This window comes from Peromyscus californicus, unplaced genomic scaffold, assembly GCF_007827085.1.
Source record: "Peromyscus californicus insignis strain IS unplaced genomic scaffold, ASM782708v3 Scaffold_5__1_contigs__length_169319896, whole genome shotgun sequence".
NCBI classification, from domain to species: Eukaryota; Metazoa; Chordata; class Mammalia; order Rodentia; family Cricetidae; genus Peromyscus; species Peromyscus californicus.
Window position 1 is genome coordinate 55,257,128 of NW_026294573.1, and position 25,241 is coordinate 55,282,368.

The 25,241-nt window shown below is 38.1% G+C and overlaps 1 protein-coding gene across 1 annotated transcript in view; it reads left to right on the plus strand.

The window, feature by feature from the left end:
* The first annotated feature begins 8,766 nt into the window (after nucleotides 1-8,766).
* LOC128096906 (cytochrome P450 2J5-like) overlaps nucleotides 8,767-25,241 on the plus strand; it is a 31,630-nt gene continuing 15,155 nt past the window's right edge. Inside the window, exons 1-6 of the mRNA XM_052717030.1 lie at nucleotides 8,767-9,122; nucleotides 12,320-12,482; nucleotides 15,342-15,491; nucleotides 16,183-16,343; nucleotides 18,179-18,355; nucleotides 25,039-25,177. Of these exons, the coding sequence (XP_052572990.1) occupies nucleotides 8,913-9,122; nucleotides 12,320-12,482; nucleotides 15,342-15,491; nucleotides 16,183-16,343; nucleotides 18,179-18,355; nucleotides 25,039-25,177 (1,000 nt within the window). The 5' untranslated portion in view covers nucleotides 8,767-8,912. The remainder of the gene's footprint in view (nucleotides 9,123-12,319; nucleotides 12,483-15,341; nucleotides 15,492-16,182; nucleotides 16,344-18,178; nucleotides 18,356-25,038; nucleotides 25,178-25,241) is intronic.

The window sequence follows — 25,241 nt, forward strand, 5'->3', positions numbered from 1 at the left end:
CTCTCAGTAATGGAGTTTATGGAGGTTGTAAGGGTCTAGGAAGATGATTTAGGGTATAAGTTGTAAATGTCTAAGGCTATAAATGCTTAAGTAAATTATGATGATCTGAGAAAGTGATATAAAGTCTGTAAATGCAAGCTGTAGAAATCCTAAAAATGATTTAAAGTATATACAAAGTTTAAAAATTGAGATTTCTTTCCCTCTCACAATTTTGCTATTCAGACTTCAAAAGTTTAGAGTTTTAATATTAATCAATGGAATTCTGATAAGCTATTAATCTTGCCCCTGTAAAGCACTGACTACTATTATCATAGCCAAAGGGTCAAAGTCTTAAATTTTCTTTGGCTGTCTTCTAAATAAGCAACTTAAGTTGCTTCTCATCATCCTGAAAATATCTCTGTCCAATATCCATCCCTCTGGACAGAAGGAAAAACTTTATATTTTAAGCAAAAATCTATCTAAGCTTCTGCAATGACTGAATGGCATGAGTATTCTACAGCTGTTTACAGGCACTTGTTAGCTGCTTTTTCTACAATGAGAATTTCAGCACAGATTACAAAGACAATTTTTATATGATAACTAAACCTTAATTCTATGCCACATGGCAGCTGTAAATGCATGGGACAGAATTGAAGAAGCAGGAAAGAAAACTGAATCATTCACAAAAGTTATACAGGGCCTTAGAGAATCCATTACGGATTTCTTACAAAGGCTGTCTTCAGCAGTAAATAGAATGGTACCAAATTCAGAAGCTAGACAGATAATAATTGAATCTTTGGCTTTTGAGAACTTGAATGCAGCATGCAAAAGAATAATCAGGCCATTAAAGGCAAGATCAGCACTCTTGGAGAATTGGATCAGGGACACGATTAATATTGAGTCTCATGACCATGATGAGATGTGGATAGGAGAGGTGATTTCAAAAGCTTTGAGGAAAAACAATGTCAGATGTTTTGGTTGTGGTAAACAAGTTCATTTGAAAAGATAGTGTAAACAGGGCATTCCTAGAAAGAATGTTTATTCAAGGAACAATTGCAACAGAATGCCCCTCCCTTTTGGATTATACAGAAGGTGTGGTAAGGGTAAACATTGGACCAATGAATGTAGATCAACAAGGCCCAGGCAAGGTGATCCTTTGCCTCTGCCCTTGGGAAATTCCCAGAGGGGCCTCATGCAGGCCCCCACAGCAAATTCAGTTCAGAGCTTTCCTGCCATCATAGAAGAAACCCCTTCTCAGAGCAATTAAATAACCAAATGTCTATTGGAATAAAACAGGCTGCTTGGGGTGATAGAACAGCTGAGACAGAGAGAACAGAAAATTCAAGAGAAACCATAAAGCAAATTTTTGGCAAACTTTTATAAATGAACAAAGACCGAAATTAAAAATACAAATAAATGACGTTCTCTTGGAAGGTTTATTAGACACAGGTGTGGATGTTACAATAATTGCACCAGAATCTTGGCATCCAGACTGGCCTCTTCAGCTATTAGGTATTGAAACATTATCTCAAGTGAAACAGAGCACAAGATGGCTCAAATGTATAAGTCCAGAAGGACAGAGAGGAAAATTAAAGCCATATGTGCCTAATATAGCTATGAATTTATGGGGCCATGATCTATTACAACAATGAAATACTCAAATTAACATTCCTCCAACCTCAGAAACAAACCATAAACTAACATGTTTCTGAGAGAAATATTAGGAGGTATTATTCTAAAGAGTGGTCACCAACTATCCAGATTGTACAAGAACGGGGACAAAACTGCTGATCTTCCAAAGACACTAACAGCTCTACCTTTAAAATGGTTAACAGACAAGCCTATATGGGTTCAGCAATACCCTTTAACAACAGAAAAACTTCAGGTTTTAGAAGAGCTGTTACAAGAGCAGTTAAATGCTCAGCATATTGAAGAATCAACCAGCCCTTGGACTTCTCCTGTATTTGTTATTTAAAAAAATCTGGCAAATGGAGAATGGTAACAGACCTAAGAGCAATTAACAAAGTAATTCAGCCAATGGGCTCTCTACATGGGAAAATTCAAATGTTTTCTCCTTCTGTATTTTCTGTGATTATTTCTCAGGTACTCTGAGTATCCTGTTACATAATAGGAGAGTCTTGTTGAGCTCAAAATTAAAATTGACCTAAATTTTAAAAGTCCCAAATACTAGCCTTAGGTTTAGATATTTAAAAGTTAACGATCATTGTTAATTAAGGGAATATTGTTTGTTTTTTAGTTTCATGCTTGATCTTAGTCTGACATAAATGCTCATATCTGACAGGAAACAAGGGGCTTATGAGAGCATATTCTCTATAAAAGGCATTATTTTGTCAAGTATTCCAAGTTTCTAATGAATAATTAGTAATGAATGGACATCATTTTGACATCTGAACTACAGCTGTAAATGTCTGAGGCCTTCTCTACTATCAGTATGTAGAGACCTATGCTGGAACTCACTACAGGCATGCATAATGCCTCTCCCTAACTAGTCAGCTCCACATCACAGCCCCATGTGGGGACACAGGAAAATACCATTATGCTTCTTGTGGAAGTTTGTATTGTCAAATAACTCTTTATACAGTTTCTTTCTAGAACTCTCATTACAATTAAAAACTCATAATGGTCCAGCTTATACTAACAAGCACTTAATTTTGTTCAGTTTATGAAATATTAATCTTGTATTGAAATCCCTTAGAATCTACAATATGAAGTTATTGTAAAAAAGACACAAACACTTAACAAATTTAAAAAACAAAACTGTCATATATACACCCACCCCAATTCCCATATATTATTCTACACATATCAATGCTAACTTTGAAATTTTTCCACTTTAAAGTTTAATGCTTCTTCTGCTGCACAAAATAATTTAGTCCTAAAGGAGACACAGCCTAAATTATATGTTAAATGGAAAGATCTAGAAATTGATCAATGGAAAGGGCCTTGCTGGTGTGCTTTTTACATCAAAGTAGGATTATGATCATATCTTTCCAAAGGTTAACGAAGTCCCAGATGATTCCCACTTTGATGCCTCTGACCAGGAAAGCATCCCAAAAACAACCAGAAGAAAGACACATGACAAACCCATCAGGGGGCGATGCCTCTAGAGAAAAAGTAAGGGAATGACTTGGGGAGAACCTCAAGACTAGCTCATCAAGCCAAGACTGGTGAAACAACAAGAACACAGTACGGCTGACCCCAAATTGATGCTGCTATATTTATTGACTGTATTGTATGTTAATTCTCAACTTGTAAACACAGAATTCAAATGCCTTTTGCCAGGGGTGGGGAGGATAAAAGGCACACCTGTAATAGGAGACAGTATGATGTTGCTTTGCCACGCTCAGGAAGGTTTTTATCTGTTAGGACCAGTTGTCTGAACAAAAGATGAACAAATATTTAGTCACACTAATGGGGAATATTTTGGCTGGGTTAATCTAAGTGATAAATCCAAACGTGCAATAATATGCATTTTAGCACAATTAAGTACTCTTTAAAAAGCTCTGATAGTGGAAACTGTAGTTATATAGGGAATATCTGATATGTCTCTTACTACAGTTGATATTATTGTACCTAAAATAGTGCTATCTCTTGACCTGACACCAAAATGGTCTCAGATGGCTGACTAGACCTCAGTTATCTGCACAACCCTTGGAGCAACAGGAGCCACAGACATCAACTCAGACCCTTGATGCTGTAGGTCCAGGGACCCAGACATGGCCCTTGGCAGCAAGTTGGGTCGAGATAACACCATGGCCCTGTGTGGCAGCACAGGTCACTTAGGTGAGCATGGTCCCAGTGGCAGCATGGCCCTCGGACACCAACATGGTCAAATGTCATGGCCTAGCTCCAGACATCTATGTGGCCTTGGGTAGCAACATAAGCCACAGACATCAACACAGACTCTGGCTGTGGTAGGCCTACTGACCCAGACATGGCCCCTGGCAGCAGCCCAGGCCTGGATACCACCATGGCCACTCAGATCAGCATGGCCCCAGCTCCAGCATGACTCTCCGACACCAACATGGATCCAGGTGGTGGCCAAGACTCATGGCATTGGCCTGGCCTTCAGAGGTATCAAGGGCCATGGACATAAACACAGATTCTGGCTACAGTGGGACCACAAATCCAGACATGGCCCTTGGCAGCAGCCCAGGCCTGGACAATACCATGGCTCCAGGAGGCAGCAGAGGCCACTCACATCAGCATGACCCCAGCAAATTTCTGGATCTCTTTGGAAAACAGTTTTAAAAAGTCAGTCTCGGGTTTTATGCATGATGGGTAGCAGGGTCTTTATAATAATATGTACTGTTTTAGCAATTGTTTACCTCAAACTTGGCCCATCTCGTACCCTGCTTATAGAAGAAAGAGGGGCACTCTCCTAGGACTATTATAGTATCTGGCCATGAAAATTATACCCTAAATAAAAGTTAACTAGTTTCCTCAGTAGATTCCAAAAGAGCAAGAAAGAGCCCCATGATTAATTACCACTCCAAAATCCCTCAGGGCTTGAGGAATAAATGTCTAGAGAATATTAACTGAGGGGAAAACATGCCTTGTATAACTGCTCCACCTTCAGTTGATTTTAGTTAAGCATGAAACTGATGTTTTTGACAGTCACAACTAAAAATCAGTAGTTTAAATTTTGGGTCAGATTTCTACTCAGTTGCTAGCTGTTAAGAAATAATTGGCTGACACTGGTACTATAAGATTGATAACCCCAGTTTACTTCATCTCTCTCCTCTCCTTTCTAGGCTGAAAACCCAAAGATATGAGAATCTATGGTATGTACAGGGATACCTGGACCTGGTAACAAAGATCTGTAATCCCAGCTACTCAAGAGACTGTGACAAGAAGAAAGTCAGTCCAGGGTTTTTATTGACTACAAAATGAGCTCAAAGACATCTGAGGTGACTAAGGAAGAATCTGTCACTAAAAAGGCCGGGTGAAGGTCAGATGAAGATTAGTTATAGTTATAGTTGAAGATTAGATAGTTATAGTTAGTTAAAGTTTAGATAGTTATAGTTTTCCTTGGTAAGAATTTCAGAAAAGAAATTCACCAAAGAGTAAGTGTATAAATTTGAAAGACATTATAAGATAGTTCTATTAGTAATATAAGTTATGATAGAAAGTGAATCAGGTACATTTTGGACTTACCAATATAGGATAGATAATGGAATTATTTTCTCTGAATATGTCAAATTCAAATGGACTAGACATTGTTTAGGTATTTGTTGCTTGTATATATTGTATATAGTTATTGTACTTTTTGTATATAGTTTTTCTTATATTAGTTATAATGTTTTTCCTTTTTTCTTTTTATTAAATTAGAAAGGGGGAAATATGGTGATATTTTATTTGTGCTGAAATGTGATTTTATTTGTATGTTAATAAATAAAGTTGCCTAGGGGTGAGAGCTAATAGCAAGCCATAGCATAAGCTGGGCGGTGGTGGTGCACGCCTTTAATCCAATCACATGGCAGGCAGAGTCTGTGTATTCAAGGACATAGCTAGCTTGGAGACATACGCCTTTAATCTCAATACCAACCATAAAGACCTGGAGGTCTGTATAGACAGGCAGTGATGAGGAGGTCATGTGGTTGGGTTTACAACCAATAAGAAGGCAGAACAGAAAGTCAATAAAAAGACAGACACACAGGAAGTAGGTCTCTTTCTCAGGGGAAGGAAGGCAGTGGCAGCGGGTGATAAGAAGGCGATTTTGGTCTCAGCTCTTAGCTACAGCTCTGACCTCTTGGGTTTTTAACTCTGCATTTGACTCTGTGTTTCTTATTTAATAAAACCATTCAGAATTACATCTATAGTCAGATTCAGGATATAATGATCAATTATTTCTTTGGTTGCACAAGGCCCCAACTTTTAATCTTGATTTAACAATATACAGAAAACTACAAGTGCACCATGACCTGTGTATTAACAAATAACTGTTTTTATAACATTAATTCCCAGAACACCAGAACAGCACCAGAAGTTTCCAAATTCAATTCTTGCCTCACCTCAGAGACACTTCTTTGCACCTTTCTTGTGGATATAGAAAATGCAGGTCTCAGGCTATCAAGACCCAGGCTGCTGAAAGCCTCCCATTTTCTTTAGTTACTGGCTTTCTAAATAAAACTTTTGGAAAATCCATTTGTTTGTCCTCTACTCTTGGCCTTTTCCAGGAGTGTGCAGGTGAACTTAGGTCAGTAGCATGTGATCAATGCTAGCCTAGATTTTCCTGAGCCTCTTTCCATGATTCATTATTTAATGTTAAAAATATTTTATAAATTATTTGAGAAACTCATGCAAGAAGGTTTTATCAAATTTACCCCTTTCCAAACTCCTCCCTGATCCACCCAACCCTTTTTCATAAATACTAAACTTCGTGTCTGCTCTTTTCTTTATTATTAGAAAAATTTAAATTCAATTTGTGCTGCCCACAAACTTGGATATGATGTCACTCTCTGCAGTATGTTTGAACCAAAACATGACATACCTTTAAAGAAATCTCTCTCTCTCTCTCTCTCTCTCTCTCTCTCTCTCTCTCTCTCTCTCTCTCTCTCTCTCCCCCCTCTCTATATTTCTCACTTTCTTTCTCTCCCTCTCTCAGCAGCTAGAAGTTGCCATTAACTCCTCAGCTATTGGTGGGACTTTATGTCCATGTCCCCTCCCCATGCTGGGATTTTGACTGGCTTGTGTTTGTACATGTTTGGTGCACGTTGTTACAACAGCTGTAAGTTTATTTGTACAGCTGCCCTGTACTGAATTTCTTGCTCCCTTGCAACCGATCATCCTTTGTACCTGGCTCTTAGCTTTTTTTTACCTCCTCTATCACAATGACCCCTTAACTTTGTAAATAATGGCTCTGATATTGATTTCCCACTTAGAACTGAGCTCTCTGCCATCTCTTATTCTTTGTACCTTGCATAGTTTTTTTTAAACATCTTCTACTTTAAAGTGAAGTATCTCCAATGAGGTTGAGAGATTTGCTACTCTCTCAATAAGTATGGTGTCAAGGAGTTGATTTAATACTACATAATTTAGGAGAGTAAAAGGAGTAGAATCTCCCCTAGAAGCTCAAACCTGTCTAGTCACAGACTCTTCATTGGTTTAAATATTAAGGCAACTCCACTTAGTTAAAAGGGAGGTTTATTTTGTGGGGTAACTTACAAGTGAAGGGATAGTTAACGGGGTCTGGGAAAGGTGAAGCACAGTCCAGCGGTGTTCTCTGGAGGACTCTGCTCGGTCTACCTCCAGTGTCCAGGGTTCAGGAATCAAGAGAGCTCCCCCATCCAGATCTTGAGTCTTTAGGGGTCCTCTCTCGGCTCCACCTTGTAGGCGTGACAGTTACGGAAGCCTCAAAGGGGGTGGTACTTCCAGGTCAAAGCTGGCACGGCTATCCACTACAACTCTTGGCTCTGATAACAGTAACATCTTGTGGCCTTAAATACTACCAGGAAGTAGTTGATCACTGCCATGACGTTCATGCCACTATTGGGCTACTGAACACCTCTTACCATACCAGTCGTCATTGTAGCTAACTGGGTTCACAGCTGAGGTGTGATTGTTGTTTACTTTTCTCCTTCAGTAATATGAATAGCATCTTCCAGCAATATGAGAATGAACCAGTGAGGATGATGCTTTCAGGTAGGTACAGTTTGATCTCTTCATGTTCTGTGTGTGGTGCCTTCAGTCACAGGATGTAGAAGGCTTTTTCTTTTGTGCCACCAACCAGCTTCTAAATCATGACACAGAAACTTAATATTAGTTTTGAATGGTCAGCCTCAGCTTAGCTCTTATTTTAATCTGTTTCTTTTTAATCTACATTTTGCCTCAGGGCATTTTACTTTCCTTTCTCCTTTCTTTCTTTCTTTCTTTCTTTCTTTCTTTCTTTCTTTCTTTCTTTCTTTCTTTCTTTCTTTCTTTCTTCTTCCTTTCTCTCTTTCTTTCTTTCTGTGTATCTTACTTTCCAGCTTCCTCCAGTGTCTGACTAGCTGGTTGCTGCCTGGCTTCTTTGCCCAGGCAAGTCCCTCTCTTTCTCCCTCATTCTCTTTTTCTTCTTATTTCTTCTTCTTGTTCTTGTTCTTCTCAAGCCTATATTTCTCTTCCTACTCATTCTCTATGCCCACCCGCCAGCTCTTCCTATCCCTCTCTTGCCTAGCTATTGGCCATTCAGCTTTTTATTAGACCAACCAGGTAGCTTAGGTGGGCAAAGTGAAATAGCAACACATCTTTACATAACTAAACAAAAGCAACATAGACAAATGTAACACATCTTTGCCTAGTTAAAGTAATATTCCACAACATTACCACCTTCCTGTCTAAATAAAAAGGAAGGGTTTTAACTTGAACATAGTAAGAATATGTTAAATACACAATAAGAACAGTTTTTAAGTAAGAATTACATTTACAATATCCAGTCCATTTGCATGTGGCAAATTCAGAGAAAATACTCCACTATTAATCCTATCTTAGTGAGTTCGAAGTTTTGTACCTAATTTAGCTGCTATCATAACAAAATGAAACTATGACTATCTAGTCTTCAACTTTATCAGTGACCACAGAAGTCAGCTTACAGCCACTGGATAGAAGGATGACCAGAGACAGAAACTCAATGCCTGGGATCTGGGCATGGAAACTGTAAACCTAGGAGTCTCTATGGTGTCCAAAACAATTCGTTTTAAGGACATAAGCAATGAGTTATCTTTTCCAGCTCTGTGTGGCTTATTTCCAGAAATCAATACTCACCCAGCAGTGAGGGCAGCAAGACGCAAGAGGACTTGGACCTGGGAAGAGCATAAAAAGGCATAAGGGATTGGGAAGTGCCTGCAAACAGGCATTGTAGCCCCACTATAGAAGGCTTACTGTCCCTTGCTCTTGCTCTTTCCAAAGAGGAGCCTACTAAGGTCCAAACCATGATCAGCTCTGTGGGTTCCCTGGTGGCTGCTTTCTGGTCAGCACTCAATCCCTGGACTCTGCTGCTGGCTATTGTCACCTTCCTGTTCCTTGCCGACTTCCTCAAAAGCAGGCACCCCAAGAACTACCCACCAGGACCACAGCGCCTGCCCTTTGTGGGCAACTTCTTTCAAATAGATTTCAAGCAGCTGCACTTGGCACTTCAGCAGGTAGGAAGGAGATTAGTGTGCCTGGTTGTATCCTGATCCTAATCCTGAGCTGGAGATCTGGGGACAATGCAGAGGGCCTGGCCAGGAGGATTGAACTCTATGGCTTGCTAGTTTTGGTTTCTCCCAGTTAATATACTCCATTCTTCTGTCCTCTCCTTTCCAGAACACTGAAAAAGGTCTTTAGTTTATAAGCCCGATCCGGCACACCTGCCTGGTACAGTATTTTGTGGGGTTTTATTTGTTTGTTTTTGTTTAGTTTTGTTTGTGTTTTTATCTTGTATATTTGGTCTATTACTTCTTAAGTTTAAGAACTTATATCAAAACAAATCATTTTAAGTTTACATCTTTTTTTCTTGTTTCTTTATTTATTTGTATGGCGGAGGGGTGTGTGTGTGTGTGTGTGTGTGTGTGTGTGTGTGTGTGTGTCTGTATGTACCTGTGAGAGTGCAAGTGCACATGTATAGACTGGTACATGTGGAGGTAGGATGTCAACCTTGAATCTCCTTCCTTGGAAAAGGAACCATCCAATCATTTTTTGAGATAAGATCTTTCACGGTGCCGGAGGACTTGATGACTAGGCTAGACTGGCTGGCCTGTCTCTGCCTACCCAGAGTTGGGATTAGAAACTAGCACCACCATTTCCAATTTGTTACATGGGTCCTGGGACTCAAATACCATGCCTCATGCTTGTATTTATCCACTGAGTTATCTCCCCAGCCTCAAGTGCTCACCCTTCTCTATTTAATGACTGAGTGTCCTCTCCCTAATGGTACACTTTGAATATTTCATTGTTTTCAACATTTACTTGATTGCTAAATGTATTGGAAATGCATCTCTGCTGTAAAATTTCTGTTTCTCAAGGTTTTATCTTCTTTCTCCAGCTCCAGTTTCAAACCACTACCTCTTTTTTTCTGCTGCTATTATCATTTCTGATTTTAAGTCTCAGTAACTAACTGGGTTGGGGCCACAGTTATTTTGTAACTCGTTGCTTTGTAATGTTGTTAATGGCTTGCTTGATGATGCACAGTGCAAGTCTCCTCCACACTATGACACCATCTCAATGTACTCCTTGTCATTTTATCCACTATACATTCTACAATTGTTACACTAGGGTTCTAAGAGGTCATCTGGCATGTCCCTTTTTACTCAGTTATATCATAAAGGGTTTTGACCCAATTCTTCTACACTGGTAAAATGCATGAGCAAGAAGCCAGTAAAGATAGAATGTGACATTCATTGTTGTAAGGAGTATTATAATGCTGAATCCCAGGCAAGCACAACCACTGACTGACTAGGTTGTAGAAGTTGGCAACTGTCACTTACCTTAATCTGACATTTTTAGCTGACCCAGCCAAATCTTTACTAAATATTCTGAATTAGTCAGAAAATTATTATTAAGGACAAAATTACTCATCTAAACATCCATCAAGATAAAATGAGAAATTTCCTTCTATTATAAGCTCCCATCACTGACTTCTCTTAAAAGAAAAGGCATACACATTAGCTGTGTCCTTATGAGCATGACAGAGAAGCCTGTGCTACAGTGGATGAAGTTAACAGAGGACTCTGGATAAAGAACAAATGAATTACTGAGTCTAGGTTCTAGCTTTAATGAAGGACTAAGATTTAGGAATAAGAACAAATCATTATATTTGCTTTGACAGTGTTAACATAGGCCAGGGCTCTGTGGTCACTGTGGAAAGGTACAAGTTTATTGAAATAAAGATGGAGCTGAACACCACGGATAACGGAAGGAATGGAGTCCTTATGTTTAATAACACTGTGACAGCTGGATATGTCCAAGACAGACAGACGGCAGAGATAGGGTCTACACAGTGCTGACCCTTGAACACATGTTAACATTGATCATACATTATCATTTGTCACACATTTTCACAAGCTTCGACATTCTGTATCTTCACCAACATTCTCCTCCATTCTCTCTGTCTCCATTTTTCTCTCTCTCAAAACCCCCCCTGTTAGTCTGATGGCTGGTCGTCATCATCTAAATTTGAGTAAAGCCTAGAGTCCTATGGACTTATCATGTTAGTCTTCAAATGTTACATAATATCTTGCAAATTCCCTCTGCAGCCAAGACCTTTGCCTCCTTGGCTGCATTAATTTCCCTGCAACTCACTTGCCTTTTTGGACAAATAAGGAAAATGCTCAGAACAGTAAAATCATTATGCAGTTGATGAGATTTAATTTGAAAGATACTGTACATTAACTTGGGGAGTGTCCTGTGTGATTTGGAAATTCACTCTGTCCTTGTTCTCCTCCTTACCATGAGTATGTGCCCTTTATACAAAGAGTTCATTCTTTTCTCAAAGTCTCAGGAGGGAGCTGTGCAGCTACATGTCCGAAACCAGTAAACAGTGTCTTTTGCATTGCTAATCTCACTGTTCCTCAGAGAAAAAATTTAAGAAAGGATGTATGAGCTACTCATATAACCCAGAAGTTCATATATTTATCCATGTCCACCATCCATCCTTGGTTGTACTTTTCATACTTAGCTGAGACTGGGGAGAAAATATTCTCTTCTGGCTAAACAGACAGGTTTATTTACTAAGGAGTCCATGCTTCATGTTTTTTTGTTTTTCTTTGTTTGTTTTGTTGGGTTTTTTTTTGTTGTTGTTGTTGTTGTTGTTGGGTTTTTCAAGACAGGGCTTCTCCATGTAGTTTTGGGGCCTGTCCTGGATCTCACTCTGCAGACCAGGCTGGCCTCGAACTTACAGAGATCTGCCTGGCTCTGCCTCCCAAGTGCTGGGATTAAAGCCATGTGCCACCACTGCCTGGACGAGTCCAGGCTTGTTATAGCATGGATTTACCTGGTCTTTGGCAATTTGGGTGTTTTCTGCTTTACTATAGTCTAAAAGGCTTCAGGTTTGAGATCTTGCTTATTCCTTGACACTTACACTCTCATGGTTTTTTTAGGAGCAAATGGTACACTCAACTAATTCATATTCATCCATAATTATTGATTTTATATAGGGTTAATTTCATTCTTGAAGTTAACTAAATTGAAGTTTAATGCAATGGAAGGGAGGTCAGAAAATTTCCACAGATCAATTTGTATCTCTTCATTCATGAAGAAATACATAAAACCATCATATGATCCCACTGGCTTTGCAGATGCTTAACATCCTAGATCCTCATATAGAGACATATTGAACTCTGATATTGAAATATTTTTTCAGTTTGTGAGGAAGTATGGAAACCTATTTAGCCTGGAATTGGGCAGCACTTCAGTGGTGGTTGTATCTGGATTGCCTTTAATCAAGGAAATGTTTACACACCTGGATCAAAACTTTTTAAATCGCCCTATCAGTCCTGTTAGAGAACGTGTTTCTGGTAATAATGGTAAGTTTCATTGTAAGGTATGTGCTTCAATTTTTTATGGCATAAGAAAGGTACCTCACCATTGACAATCGCATAACAAATGTTATCATTAAAGGAAGTCTCTTGCATTTCCTGATGGAAAGTATTTAGGAAAAGCCACGTATGTTGCTAGGTTTTGCTTTTATGAGGAATTATTAGTAGAAAAGTAATAAACATGACCATAAGAGTGCTGTCTGAAATGCCTTAAATTTGCAAAGCAAAGCAGTTCTGTTTATGGTTTTGGAATATAAGGTAGAGCTAGATAGTGAGTATCAACAGATAGTATTGAAAATTGTAAGAGTTTAGATTTCTCAAAAATGGAGAATGGGATGAAAGAAGATAAGCTTTCCAACCTCATCTTGAGGATTTATGCTATTTTAATGTTTGATAGTAGAAAATAAACTAGCAAGTACTTATATCATCTTTCAAAACTCATGTATACTTTTGCCTGCATTCTATTCTTCCTCATAAACTAATATTTCCATTTCTTGGCCTCCTTTCTAAATGGTATACTATACTCACACTTATACCTATGTAGATACATACATGCATGTATCATAAGTTAAGATGCACATGGGAGAGAAAATGTGCACGTATTTTTCTTTTGGAGTTTGGTCATCTTGCTTAATTATACTTTCTAAGTGCATTCATTTTCTGACAATTTCATTTTACTTTACAGCTAAAGAATATTCTACTTTATATATTTATCACATGTTAATTCTTCATTCATCTGTTGATAGCCATATGGGCTTGTTCCCTTTCTTTGCTATCACAAATACAGTAACAGCAAAAATGGAGATGAAAAGATATCTATTGTAGCAGTGGTGCTTTGAGAATGGACTCTATAGGTTCATATATTTGAATTCATGGTCCTTAGTTGGCTGAACAGCTAGGGAATGTTTAAGAGGTATGGCCTTGTTGGAAGAGTGGTGGTCACTGGGAACATGCTTTTATTCCTTACTATCTCTCTCTGTCTCATGCTTGTGTCTCAAGATGTGAGCTCTTGACTACTGCTCTAGCACTGTTTCTGCCACGAGAGTCATAGCCTCTAACCCCCTGAAGCTGTGAGCTCTGAGTACAATTCTCTCTTTTATAAGTTTCTTTGGATGAAATGTTTTAGTACACCAATAGAAAACTAATTAAGACAGTATAATATGGCATTCCCTGGATATATGCCCAGGAGTAAAATAGGTGGATTATAAGGTAGAACACATTAGTTATTTGGTTTTGTAGTTTCAAAATTGTCATTTTGTTTTGTTTTGTTTGTGGGGGGTAAGTGCATAAAAATGTAGTTGACTCCCAGCATAAGGGAGGCAGAGGCAGGCAGATCTCTGTGAATTCGAGGCCAGCCTGGGCTACAGAGTAAGTTCCAGGAAAGGCTCCAGAGCTACACAGAGAAACCCTGTCTCAAAAAAAAAAAATGTAACTGACCGTGAGTGTAAACCCTAGAGGAAGGTCAACTGCTTAGGAATGGCCAGTCTAATTGTAAGTTCACTGAGTTATATAAAATTGGGACAGGGCAAGTATTTTGAATAGCTACTTAATATATCTGAGTGATGTTTTTATTTCTGAGTTCACTAGAAAAAAGTGGTATTATTTAACTTTTTAAAAAAGTTATTATGATTTGCTATTGAGAAATAGGAAGAAAGAATGTAAGTATTGTCCAGAGTGCTTCTGGAAAGTAGAGGTTCAGGAAAGACAGGTCTAAGCTGCTGAAGGGTCATATAGGATAAGGTTGAGAGGTCTTCTGTTATCTGACATCAGCAATGGCCCTTTTACTTGGAAGGAGAGGTCACAATGATATTGAAGACCATTGAAAAGCATTCTAGAAGTAAATAAATGGAAATAGGTAGGTATTGCCTATGCCATCCAATGGTGGTCTGAGGAGATACCCACACCCACTCCTGCTCTGTTCCTTTGCATCAAATATTCTTTCTTCTTTGCCTTTGGAATCACTTGTCTAGCTTTAAAGGTCCTCTTTATATAGGCTCTCTCCTAAAATGCCAAGAGCATGTACTTTCACTTATTCAGGAGTGCACTCCTGGTATTTAGCTGAACATAAATCATTACTTACATTTATGTGACTTACAGCTAAAGTATGGCTTTGGCATCAGGGAACCTTGAGTTTTGTATACTTGTTTAGCAACTATCTATGTGTCCCTTCAAAGCCTGAATGTATCCCGTTCCTTGCTTTTCCTACTGTTCTAGTTTGCTTTCTGTTGCTGTGAAAAACTCCATGACAAAGGCATTTTGGAGAAGATGGGCTTTATTTCAGCTCAAGCATTCAGATTATACTTCACTATTGAGATAAGTCAGGGAAGGACCTGAAGCTGGGACTAGAGTGGAAACCATGGAAGAACAACACTTACTGCCTAGCTTACTGACTAAATCTCAGATAGCTTTCTTACATATCCCAGGCCTGAATACTCAGGGATGGCACCACCCATGGTGGCCTAGGGGGTGGACCCTCACATATTTATCATTAATCAAAACAGCCTTTCACAGACATGGGCAAAGGCCACTCTGATTGAGACAACTTTTCAATTGTGGTTTCCTTTTCTCAAGTGACAAAATCTAATCAGGATATCTGCTAATAAAATGTACCTGTCTCGAAAAAAATATGTACCCCAGGTTTTGCTGATAAACCTATGGAGTTTATGTTTTAAATTACATGATATAGAAACTTTTTTCAAATTCCTGATGTTCCAAGCTACCAACAGTATTGACCATTCTGTCCATTGTTGGAGATTTTTGCACAGATGGGTTTTCATGTCTCTAGTGTTTGCCACAAGTTCATATAACAGACTCACAGTATTATAATCGTGAATTTCCTTTTTCCAGGATTGATTGTATCTAATGGTCAGACATGGAAAGAACAAAGAAGGTTTGCCCTGATGACACTGAGGAACTTTGGATTGGGAAAGAAGAGCTTAGAGCAGCGCATCCAGGAGGAAGCCCTACACCTTGTAGAGGCCATAAGAGAGGAGGGAGGTGGGCATCTTATGGGCAGGTGCTGGGGACTGTGACAGCTATTTATTAGTTCCTAATTACTTTGCTGTTCTTCTGACATAATACTTGATGGAAGGAAAGGTTTATTTTGACTCACACTTTCAGGGTATGCCCTTCATGGAAAGGAAGTACTGATGCTAGGAGCATAAGGCAGTGGGTCATATTGAACCTACAGTCAATTAGTATAGAGAATGCTGATGCTGGTGCCCTTCCTCATCTTTGTTCAATCTGGGACCCTAGGAGATGCTGCTGCCCACCTTTGAGGTGGGTCTTTCTGCTTCAGTTAAACCTTCCTGGAAAGTTCCTCACAGATACTCAAAGATATGTTTCTATGGTGATTCTACATCCAGTCAGGTTGACAAGGAAGATGAACCATCATGGCGTTTATGCCAGCCCTTGCAGTGTGCTATGATCAAATAGTGAATGTCTTACCATAACCTTGAATAGGAGTGCTGCAGAACAGGTCATCAAACACATTATTGAATTTAAAACTTGTGTATCTGACTTTCCAGGCACTGACTAAATCCTTGATGAATTCTAGCCCCATACACAATTCTTTGGATACAGCCTCTCATATGTATCTCTGTTATGTATGTCATGTGAAGTTGAATGTCTATAGAAAATAGAAACAAATAACTTTGAAGGACTCATCTCCCCCTCTCCCCACCTCCAGGACAGCCTTTTAATCCTCACTTGAAGATAAAAAATGCAGTTTCCAATATCATTTGCTCTGTCACCTTTGGAGAGCGCTTTGAATATGAAGATGGCCAGTTTCAGGAGCTGCTGAAGTTATTGGATGAGGCCATATATTTGCAGGCTTCAGTGATGGGTCGAGTAAGTAGAAAGACCACTTTCCCTGACTTGCTTGGGGATCTTGAAACTGCTACTGGAGATAGAGTCTTCAGTTTTGTTTTTTGTTTTTTTTGTTTTTTTTGTTTTGTTTTGTTTTTTGCTATTATAAATCTGAAATATAATCTTTTAAGTCTGAATTCGATATAAATCCTTGAAATCAGCCTGTAGAGTTTTGTATTTTCAATAATAGGGAATATTATAATAAGCATTTCTAACTTTCATGAAAAGCAATAACTGTATGCACATATTTGAGGCTATGCAGTTTTTAATCTAATGATTATTGTTATTCTCAATGTTCACTAACATTGATATTGTTATTAACAATTATTAATGATTATTGACTAAGTCTAGGTCTTTGGAAATTCAAATTGGTGATATCCTGATTCTTTATTGTGTCTTTACAATTGGATTTTGCTTAACGATGTTGTTTTGATCTACTTTGGCAAACTCCTGTAAAGGTTATAAGCACTATGTGACTGATTTCTTAGACAAATATATCATATGTAAATGAATAAAGGATACTCCTTTATTCGCCTTTGAATTTTTGCACATGTGTGTGCATGTGTGTCTGCAGAGTTGTGTGTACATGTCCTTGTATGTACATATTTGTGCATGTGTTTGTATAGGTACACATATGTGCACCTGAGTGCCAAGGATAAATGTCTACTTTGTGTTTAATCCTCAGTCACTCTCGAGCTTATTTTTTCAGCCATGGTTTCACATACAATCCGCAGCTCACCAAATCCACTAGAATAGTTGGCTAGCAAGCCTGAGGCACCCTCCTGTTGTTCCTTCCCAGTGTTAACATTACAGGTACACACTGCCACACGTGGCATCTTTTGTGGCGTTAGGAATCTGAAATAAGATAAACTAATAATAATAGCAATTATCATCATTATTATTAACTATCAAAGAATTGTTAATCTACCATCCCTAGAAAGCATCACAGCTAATATTCATACCCATGTCCTTACCATTTATACCATACTATTAACTTTCTGCATAGTAGTAAAAACAGTTGATTCAACAGTCGCATTATTTCAATAAAAATACAGTTTTACTCATATGGCAATTACATCATAATTAAGAGACACTATGGTGTAGAATTACCTGCAAACACAGATGTTTCTAATCATTTTCCTGAGGAAAATAGTCATGACAGAGGAATAGAGAGAGGGTGACAGACAGCTATCACTTAGAGGATCACCTGGAAGACAGTTCTAAGGAGGTGCCCCTTAGCAGAGGCTTCATGAACACAGGAGCAGGGGTTACATGGATTTCAGAGGAGAGATTTCTGGGCATGATGAGTTACAGCTGAAAATGTTTAAAATCAGGTGCAAGCACAGAGGACACAGCACATCATAAAGAGTAAAGTGACAGGAAGAGGGAAACAGGTACTCAAGGACCAGCTGAATAGAACCTACAGTGAAAAGTCACTGGACTTGCTGTGAGTATAATGGAAACACAGTGGATGACTGAGTCAGGCTAAAGTCATGTGTTTAAATGGTCAGATGATTATTCTGGAAGTCCTATAGGTTACAGGCTGAACATGAGCATAAGACTAGAAAACTACTTCATACAATGGCAGCATCCAGGTAGAAGAGATGGTGGCGTGCACCAGCGAGCAAGCAATCGGGATGGTGAGAAGAGATTTGAGACAGTATATTTTCCTTGGTGGAACCAAAATGCTCACTATGGAACTGAGAGAGAAAACCTATGTCAGAGTAGTTCACAGCTTCACTGTGAGAAATGAAGAGGGAAAAACCAGACCATCTTAAAACCTGGTGTTTTTATGATTGTCTTATTTCCCCAATCAGCTCTACAATGTCTTTCCATGGATAATGAAGCATCTTCCTGGACCACATCAAAAAATTTTTAGAAACTGGGAAGAACTGAAATTGTTTGTTTCTCATATAATCAATAAACACAGAAAAGACTGGAATCCTGATGAGTTGAGAGACTTCATTGATGCTTTTCTAAACGAAATGGGAAAGGTGAGAAGATGCTGCCTGTAACATCTTATGGAAGAATTAGAGGTTTAATAGTTTCCAACTGATGCTAAAACAGCCTACTGCAACTTGATGATTTTAAATTTCACATGTGATTTATTCAGTTACAATTCTGCAAAACAAAAACCCACATAAGGTTCTTTATGTTTACAGTGGGCTAAGTGTGGGTATATGCTATCTGCTTTAGAAAACTTTGGGAACTCAATTTTTAGGACTGTCTCTCTGCATCTAGAAGACATCTACATGCCTAAGCTTGTAGGAATTTCCTCAATGTCCATGCTGGTACTGGTCTTTCTTTCCGTCAGTTCCCTCTGAGTCTGATCCTATTCCTACTTCTTCTAAATCAGTGGTTCTCAACTTCCCTAATTCTGCAGCTGTTTAATACAGTTCTTCATGTTGTAGTGACTCCCAACTATAGAATTATTTTTGTTGCTACTTGATAACTGTAATTTTTCTACTGTTATAAATCATAATGTACACTATCAAAAGCCTTCTTGGTACCTGCCCTGAGGGGTTTTCTCCCAGAGTCCAGGGTAAGAGGCTTACAAGCAGCAAGATTCTAATCTAAGGGATATCAAATGAATCTATGCACACTGTGCTCTTTCAGTCCATTTACTTTATTGTTCTAAGTCATTTCTCATGTTTCTCTTGCCTGACTTCTCACATTTCTAACAGGAGACTCCTTGCAATCCTGAGAAAAGTTTCAAAACCCTCAAGGTCATAGCACATTCCTGTAATAGACAATAAGGAGCAGAACCATTACCATAGTAAGGCAAGGTTCCAATGTCTCAGGACCAGAGGAAAGGGGCGCAGTACCCAGTGTCACAAACTCTGAGACAGCTTTTGTATCAGCAGACTTGGCAAGCAAAGAATTAGCAGGCTTCTCTTAGGGTATTTTGTGTTGGTAGCCTTGGTAAGACACCTGCGACTCTGGCCTTGTGCATAACTATAAAGTTTTAAATTTATGATCTATATACAAAGGACTTTAGTCTGGATTGATCTTGCTCTGAGGTTAAAAATGAGCAAAATGTGTATAGTCTGTGTTAGACTGAGGAGAGATTACTATTTTCTGTGTTGGGCTGAGGAAAAGGAATAAAGCAGACTTTAAGGGTCTACAGTCTCATGGGACAATGGATCTGGCCATGAAGCATATCCTAGTATATTTTCTATATACCAAAATTATACAGCTAAATGAAAAGTGATCTTCCTGATCACCCACAGATATATGTGCTCACAAGACTGAGATGTAATCATGAGATTACATATATTCATTTTATGAAAATGCATGGTAATGGGAAGGTAACATAGCTGTTATTTCACAAGAAGTTTACAACAAGAAACAGCCAATTCATTCAAAAGGCAGTAACTCCAACACACCTTGAGTGATGGCTTAGTCCTCTACCAGAACCCTTGGTTCTGATAGGTTGACATTTTGAATACTAGTTGCCACCTGTTTTATACTCCATGCCCTTTTGCTAACAGCAACTCTCAATAGTACATGTCTGTGTTTTCAGATTGTCTTCGATGACCCTCATAAAAGGGACCTTGACCACCAAATGGGTCATGACCCATCAGTTGAGAACCATTATTCCTACCACTCTTGTAATTACACCAGGGCTATTTGACTAAATTATGACTTCTAATTTCAAAATCCTTATATTTATAACATCTGTAAAAGTTTCTTTTGACAAATTAGATAATCAGCACATGTTCTAGAGATATGGGTGTAGGCTTCTTAGTGAATCATTATTTAGTCTACCTGAGATGAGTAAGCATAAGGCCAGAATTTTATAAGTGTGGTATGGCATCAACTTGTTTTACAGCATTGAAAATATCAAAATACTGTCTTTACTTTGTGCATCCCCCATCACTTGTCCATATCTGAATAACTATACAAAAGTCCAGAGTAGCAATTAACTTTGAGAATTCCATTTAATTGAAAGTCAGACCTGAAACCAATTGTCTAGACCATTTCAATCCCCACGTCAGAACACAAGAAACATTGAGTTGAATGCTAGAATTTACTCAGAAGGTTTAGATGGGATTTTTGCCTTCGTCTTTCCCCCTTATCACCACCATCCATCCTTCTAGACAGGACTCAGTAATACAGCCAAACTGGATGTAGTTTTTAGTTCAGTGGGCTACTCACTAAAGTACAGCATTGAATCATCATTGTCATCTGTGACTCATGGAATTTGAACACCTCTTCTTTCAGTGAGAAAATGATGAACTTATTTCACCTTCTTTTATTTCTTCTTGTTAGCATAGTAATCAATAAGCACATTGTCTCCTCATAGGACCATATGGGGTTCAGGTATGGGCTATTAACATGAAAAACAATATTGACAAATTGAAGTTTCAGGAGGAAGGTGGTAAAGACAATGGGATTTGATAAGAAATAATTGATGGAAACAGAGGTTTCAACTATAAAAGTTAATATGGTGATGGATTTGTTTCACAGAGAGGAATTTATTTTATTCTTTCAGATACTCACAAAAATAATGGGATTATTGACTGTTTGCCATGTTTTACTTAATTTTCATGAATTAAAAATGTCCTATCAAGGAATGTGTCTCATTCTCTCCTTATAAAATGCATCTGAAGAATGGAATGTAAAGTGACTTTCTCTATGTCAAACACTTAGATATAATACTGTTGACTTTGGAATCTAAGTTTGTCAAAGGCAATCCCTTTCTCTTTTCACTGTAATGGTTTCTCAGAATTTAAAAGCATGTGAATGTGGTAGTCTTACTTTCCATTCATGTGAATGCTAGAAGCTTTCTGTGAACACTTGGGTCTAATGATTATCTAAACTACTCTATTATTAATAAAAAGTCAGGAGTCAAATAGAGGGTTAAAATCTGATTGGTCAGAGAAGTTGCGAAGAAGTGCCCAGTGACTTCCTTTCTCTCTGCTTCCTCAATCCAAAAAAGCCATGCATTTTTTTAAGCCCCTCCCCTCTATTTGCTGTGTCTCTCTATATGTCCTCAGTCCTCGAAAACTTCTATGGCTAGTTTTGGTCAGCTAGTAACTAGCTCTTCTTTCTAATTTAAAGTAAACTTTATTGTCACAGCAGAGTGGCAAGTGCAAACAATTCTCACACAAATTTCCTCCTTTCGTCTAAATAAGTTATTGTACCTATGCAGCTCAATTGAAAATTTAATGTAAAGTTCTAGTCCTTGAAAGCTATTTAGGATAATAAAGAAATACAGGTCAGTAAGTAGTCATCTATAACAATCAAACTTTTAGTTATGTTAGATTTGTTTTCAAGATCAATTTTAAATTTTAAATATATAGATGGTCTTCAAACACTTCAGAGACCTACAAAATATGATGTTTAAAATGCTTTAATAACATAAGGCTTTTCATGACTGTGAGACATGTGTGCTCCTGGAAATACCAATTTACTTCAAAAGAGGATGACAGGCTTCAAAACCTTTTCTACATAGGTCTCTATTTTTTCCACTCTCTTTGTGTGGTAAAAATGTCCAAACTAAGGCACTATCCTCTCTGCATAAGAATTCCCATGGGAAAATGCGCAGAAGGTAGTGTGACCAGGGTACAACCAAGCTTTGGACCCAAGTGATCCGCATGTACATGCTATAAATTATCTTTTACCAAATAATTCCCTTTCAGCCTCAGCTGATAATTTTCTTGGACTACGTAAGTCCTTATCACCTTGTAAGATTTGAAAAAAATTACCCAGTTCTTGAGGAGTTAATTCAATTGTGGGCCTTAGGCAGTTAATACCTCCCAGCAATTTTTGAAAATCATTAAGAGTTTGTAATTGATCTCTCCTGATTTGTACTTTATGTGGTTGAATATTTTTAAAACCTATCTTATATCCTAGGTAATTAAGAAAATCTCCTCTCTGCATTTTTTCAGGAGTAATTCATAATTCCCAACATGGAAAATTTTTTTTTACTTCTACATACATTTTTGCTAAGGTATCTGTGTCCTAATCAATAAGATATCACCCATATAATAGTAAATTATAGATTGAAGAAACTGCTTACAAATTATTTTAATGGCTATTGTACAAAATATTGACATAAAGTGAGAGCTGTTTAATGTACCTTGTGGAAGAAATTTCCACTGATACCTTTTAACAAGTTGGGAATTATGAGTAGGCACTGTGAAGGCAAACTTTTTTCTATCCTGTTCTTGTAAAGGTATAGTAAAAAAGCAGTCTTTTAAATCAATCACTATAATAGATCACCCTTTAGGTAATAAAGAAGACAAGGGAAATTCAGGCTGTAAAGAGCTCATTGGCTAAATCACCCTATTTATGGCTCTTAAATCTGTTAATATTCTCCATTTTCCAGATTTCTTTTTTCTTTTCATTTTTCTTTATTAAGAAATGTTTTACTCACTCTACATACCATCCACAGATCTCCCCTCCTCCCTCTCCCACCCTCCCAAGCCACCCCACATCCCCACATCCCCACATCCCCTAAATCAAGGTCTCCCATGGGAAGTCAGAAGAGTCCGGGAAAATGAGCCTAGGCAGGTCCAAGGCCCTCCCCATTGCACCAAGTCTGTGTAAGACATCACAACAGATTTCATTTTAACAGCAAATAAAGGAGAATTCCAAGAACTGGTCAATTCTTCAATATATTAAGTGTCTAGTTGATCCAGTAACAGCTGTTCTAGTTCCAGTAATAATTCTGATATCAAAGGTCATTGTTACATACACACAGGTTTGTTACTTAACCATTTTAAAGGTATGGCTGTTGGTACCTTTGAAAGACCACCAACTACTGTGTCCTTCTTATGTACAACCTGAGCAGTCTATGGATGTTCTTGATAATACCATTTAATATTTCTCTCAGAAGCATTCTTTATTTTATGATTTGTTTCTGATATTGGAAGAATGTTAATCTGTGTTCTTCAGTGCTGAAACAAATCACACCCCTACAAATTCATTGTTATGTTAGCCATATGTGTTTTTAATTTTCCTATCTATCCTTTTGGCCCTATACACTCAACACAGCTTGCACTGGGTTTTTGAGATAAAGTTCAAATCCCAAGAAGGCGAACATTTACCTCCTGAAGAGGCCAATCTGCATGCCAAGATTTTGGTGAAATCATTGTGTCTGCCATACCTTCAATTTCAATGCCATTTGTATGTATTTTTTAGCACTGGCCTCTGATCATTTATAGCAATTTGCTAAAATACTTGTTTTCTAGTCTCTCCTGACCTTTTTGTTGTATCTATAGAAATTATTCTGTTTTTGGTCACACCCAGAGCATTGTAGTTTTTAACAACAGGTATTAATTATTTTAATTGCTCTGTGGATGACTTTCTCCAATGCTCACATGGAATGATTGAGCCAAATTTAATATTGGGGCCAGCAGGATACTCCCCCCAGGGCATTTTCTAGTGGCAAAGGGTTACCTTTTCTGTCCCTTGTTTATCTGCATTCATTAGTCTAATGCTAGTCTTTGGCATACTTTCTGTATACTTCAGAAGGCTGTGGCCTTCTGTTGGATTATCTCTAGGAAACACATTGTCTCTAGTAACATCTTCCCTACAATTCCTTTTCATATGACCTTGTTTACATGATTAAAACATCTGAAATTTTGATTTTTCTTAAAATTTCTAGAAATTACTTATTCAATCAGAGCAGCATCATAAGCATAGGAACCAATATCAGCCATATTTCTAATCTATTCATCTATTGGTGCCAATCTTGTATTTGAAGACCTAATCACTGTTTTACATTCTGAATTAGCATTTTCAAAAGCCAAATGTTCAATTAATATTTGACTAACTTTTGGATCTAATATCGTTCTATTTTATGGCTTAAGTCAATCTTTGTAAAAAAAAAATCAGTGAAGACTTCTTTTGGGCCTTGTATAATTTTAGTAAATGACTCAGTCTTTCCTGATTCTTCAGTCCTGTCTTCAGCATTCAAAACTGTTTTACAACATAGCACCAAGGTGTGATCATGAAATATAAACTGTCTTTGCAAATCAACATACCAGCCCTCACTGAGAAGCTGGTCTTGGAAAATTTCTATACCTCTCGCCCTACTTCTATATTCTATGATTCTAGGTTCCTCTTTCCACCATTTTGTCTATTGTAACTGATGGCCAGCTTCTAATATTGCTGTAGCTAAGTCTTTCCAGTCTTGTGGGAAAATTTTGTCCCAAGTTGCCCATTAATTTAACATCTGCTTCACATAGGGTGAATGCATACCATATAAAATGACTGCTTCTTTAAAACTCTTCAAATCTAAAACTTCTACAGGAGTCCAGTCAACTTCTATATAACCTTGGGGGTCCCTATCATCTGGTGCTCATTCTTATATGATAAAAGAATAAAACAAGCTTGGTTTTCTAATAATCTTGGTTTGCTCCTCTTCAGTTTCATAATGCACCAAGGCATTAGGTTCTACTCTAAATTCCTCTGTCTGTGCCTGAATATTTTTCTTATTTTCATTAAGAAGTCTTTCTAAGTCTTGTATCTTATCAGTCATATTTTCATTCCCCCGCAATACTTGGGAAGGAGGACATTTGTGATACCTTTGCTTCCTTGTGAAGTCATACATAGGGTCATTTTTCCTGTACTTGTTTCCTTTTAAGTTCACTTACCAGGGTGAAGATCTTGTATGTAGAGGCAAACAAAAGTCTCTGGATAAATGAGTACATACTGTCTTTTCTAGTACCCAGACAATACTACCAGTTTCAATGAAGAAAACCTCATTTTTAGCACTCTGGACCTCTTCCTTGCTGGAACAGAGACAACATCTACGACACTGCACTGGGCTCTGCTCTACATGGCTCTCTATCCAGATGTCCAAGGTGAGCATGTGATTTGACTTGACAAGGTGAAATGATGTTTCCGGAAACTGTATCTCGGATGGGG